The sequence below is a fragment of the Cebus imitator genome, unplaced genomic scaffold (genome assembly GCF_001604975.1).
Source record: "Cebus imitator isolate Cc_AM_T3 unplaced genomic scaffold, Cebus_imitator-1.0 Scaffold485, whole genome shotgun sequence".
NCBI lineage: Eukaryota > Metazoa > Chordata > Mammalia > Primates > Cebidae > Cebus > Cebus imitator.
Genome location: NW_016107800.1, coordinates 1,253,700 through 1,257,178, shown reverse-complemented (window position 1 = coordinate 1,257,178; position 3,479 = coordinate 1,253,700). Strand labels below are relative to the sequence as shown.

At 47.1% G+C, this 3,479-nt stretch overlaps 1 protein-coding gene across 4 annotated transcripts in view; it reads right to left on the bottom strand.

The window, feature by feature from the left end:
- Positions 1-233: 233 nt before the first annotated feature.
- PARP16 (poly(ADP-ribose) polymerase family member 16) overlaps positions 234-3,479 on the bottom strand; it is a 30,026-nt gene continuing 26,780 nt past the window's right edge. For 3 of the 4 annotated variants that reach the window (XM_017513032.2, XM_017513034.2, XM_017513036.2), the window contains 2 exons: positions 3,009-3,150; positions 234-1,648 (listed from right to left, as the gene is read on the bottom strand). In XM_017513032.2, the coding sequence (XP_017368521.1) occupies positions 1,510-1,648; positions 3,009-3,150 (281 nt within the window). In that variant the 3' untranslated portion in view covers positions 234-1,509. The remainder of the gene's footprint in view (positions 1,649-3,008; positions 3,151-3,479) is intronic. The other variant, XM_017513033.2, reaches the window with a different exon arrangement.

Here is a 3,479-nt window from a genome sequence, read left to right as displayed (position 1 = left end):
CTCCGTGAAAGCAGGGTCTTTCTGGCTTTGACCCTGCCCACATTCCTAGTGCCTGGCACGCAGTACTCACATTTATTAAGTCACTGACTAGCAATCCACCGCTTCCTAGGTATCCTGGTGATACACGCTCCCAGCAAACAGCGAGTTCAAACAAGGAATGATGGAAGATAAGGTTTTCAACAAGACATACAGGGCAGACTCATGTTGAGGCTGAACGCACTCACAAAGGTGACTTAAGTCATTAAGAAAATATCTTTATTTATTTTGAAATGTTCCAATAGTCAATGTAAAAACTGTGGTCGTGGCACCTTCACAACTTTACAAATCATAGAAAAATTATTTTTCCCCTTCTTTACAGAAATCTCACTCCCAAATCATATAGGGCTCTATTAGGGCCAAAACCCAGCAGAGAATACAGCAAGCAGGGCTCTGGCTCTCTGGGTGCCCGGAAGGTACTTTTCCTACACATTAAACCCAGGCTGAGTCCTAAAGACCTGTGACTTCTCTGAAGGAGGCTCTATCCACATGGATCTGTGGCACACTGAGGCAGGCCTCTGTCTCGAAGGCCACAGAAGGCCTTCAAGCATGGTACTGGTGGCTGGCAGGCCACAGTCAAGGCAGCTTTGTGAGAATGAGAACAGGAGGCGAGCCTATAGCTCAAATCCCTTTCTCTGAAACAGCCAGGAAGGAGGCCGTGGACACTGGCCAAACAGTGCACTAGGTTTAGAAATTTCCCCTTTTAACTCAGCTCACAAAGACTCATTTGTCAAACAGCTATTAAAAAAAAAACACCCAGAAAACAAACATTTGGTTCCATTACAGCTGTAATCAGCGGTTGGTAATTTTTAGAAAATGATGATTTGAGTTGCTCATTATATCTGTATTTTTTATCAGGCCCCTGACCCCTTTCTTTCTCATCCATGGTTTGTTGGGGTGGGGGAGGTACAGCTGTAGGAGAAGGCTGTTTGTTGATTTGAGGAAACTGTTAAAATGTTTTGCATTCACATACAAAGGCTGATGGAATTCAAAAATGATCCCACTGATTTTTATGAGAAACATGACTGTTCCTCTTGGGTGTCTCAAGTCAAAACAAGGCAACCGCCTAGTGATTTATAGTTCCCACATTTTCCACCTTCCAGAAGGCATTAGAGAAAGGGCCAGCGTCTGCCAGGAGCGATTGTAAACACACCACTGACAGCTTGGACACTCTGTTTTTAAATGCAGCAGGGCTTTTTCCTTTGGCCCTGGCTGAAAAGCCAACTCCCTAGGACTGTTTAAGAAGGAGCAGAAGGAAGGGCTCCCCCAAATCCTAAGAATGAGGGACTAGTAGTCCCCGTTGACTGGAGTATGGCTGGGAACATCATCAAAGGCAATTGATACATTTATGGCATATGAAAATTGTCCTGTGGTCCCCCAATCGGCCCCTAGGCTCAATCCGGCTGGACACGAGGCATAGGAGGTACAGAACAAGTTACCATAAGGCACATAGTCGAGGTAGCCCCCAAAAGATTATCTTTTCACACGATTCCAGAAGTGCTGGAAAGCAGAGGAGTTGATGACACTCACTATGAGCAGCAGCAGCAGATATAGGGATATCATGACCGTAAACCAATGGCTGGAAAACCAGGAGAGCTGGCTCGAAGCCCTGCTTAAAAGGGAAAAAAGAGTGGTGTTGGCAAAAAGAGAAAAACATTTTTTTTAAGTGTGTGCAACAAGTCTGGCTCAAAAAAGACAAACTGATGAATTTCATCCTCTGCCTGAGCCATGAAATGAAGCTTCGTGCTTCCTTGCTCAAGAAACCTGGGGCAGCTTGCCCGGGCACTGACACGCCTTTCAACAGGATATTTTATAAATGTGCAAAGACAGCTATGCGATGAGCTCATCCTGATCTTCCCTTTTGTAGCTCCTCTTTCACCTTTTACAAGCCCCATCTTGGTATCTGTAACAATGACCTAACTCAGGGTCTCCCCAGATGGTGGCAGGTGGTAGATTATTCAGCTAAAGTCTTTTCACTTTTAGACACATGCAGATACAAATTCAAGCTGGGGAAATCCTCTTTGGCCCACTAGGAGATGATCTAAACCATCTAAGTGTGCACTAAAGAGACACCCCAGGGAGAAGTGGAAAAGGAATGGAATTTTCATGAAGAGAAGATCAGATGATTTTAAACCAAAGCATAATGTCAGCTGGACCCAGGCACCCTATATACATTTCCCAAATTTGCGCAGGGGTGGGGAGGAGACTTCACTGGTTTATGAGGTCTGGAAGCATGGAAATCACTGATGTGTACAAAAGGACTGGGGACTATTTAAAGTGACCCCTTCTCCTGTCACAACTAATTGCCTGCGGCTGGCCCCTGCAAGAAGCACCGTTGTGGATTCCAACAATGCAACAAGATCTCAAGAGTGGCCCCCAACCCTGGTGAGCCTCACACATACTCCCACTCCCACGCTGCAGAGATGGGACTAGGCACCCACCAAAGCTGATAAGGTCTGAAGACCCACATCTGCTATTGAGTTCAACGCCCTCATTTTAGAGATAAAGATGAAGTACCTCAGGTCCAGAGAGGAGCAGTCAGTGGTTCAGCAGTCACTGTGGGAAGCTATTGAGCCAGCCTGTGCACAATCCCACCCAGTGTCCAGTCACTGCCCTGCCTGGCAGCTTAACTTCATCGGTGGGTCTCAGACTAGAATCATGGGCCTAGTGGCTAAGGGGCCACACTGTTTGGAGCAGCCAATTTGGACTCAGTCAGTCCCTCATGCCATTGTGTTTATCAATCTTTCTCTCTTCTCACTGGAATACAGTCCTCTTAGGGTCAAGATCACACCTTCTCCAGCTCCTTTATCTTACCCCTCACCATGCCCAGCATGGTGCTTTGCATACTTGATACCTGGCAGAGGTCTAACGCTAGGGGAGCGGAGGCTGATACCTATGACAACTAAGAAAGCCAGCACTCTGGATGTCGCCACTAGTTTTTCTCCTGGACCTCACGCAGGGAGCGTCCTTACCTCTTGGGTGGCTTCTGTGAATACACCAGGAGGAACTTCACTCTCAGGAGCTGGTTATTGGTGACCACAAAGTACTTGGGAGGGATGTCTCCCCCTTCACTGTGTTTGATTCTCGCTCGTCTGCGATCTAGCTCCTTGGAATCTGAATAAGGAGAGTAAAACACACCTTCACTGGGAGGAAAATATCACCAAGGAAGCATATCATACATAGAAACAAGTCAAGCCTGCTGGTGCTGGGGGGGAAGAAGGCCTGGCAAGCTGAGGAACAGGCCTGTGTGTGCATGAAGCAGCACTGAAAGAACTGGAGAGTCCGGCAGGCAGGCAAACGGGAGGAGGGAAAAAGGAGCAGGAAAATACAAGGGATGCCAGGAAGAAGAAACAAAACTCAACCGAGCGGGGAGAGCAGAAGGAAGACGCAAACTGACGGCCACAGCAAAGAAATACACACACACACATACATACATACACACA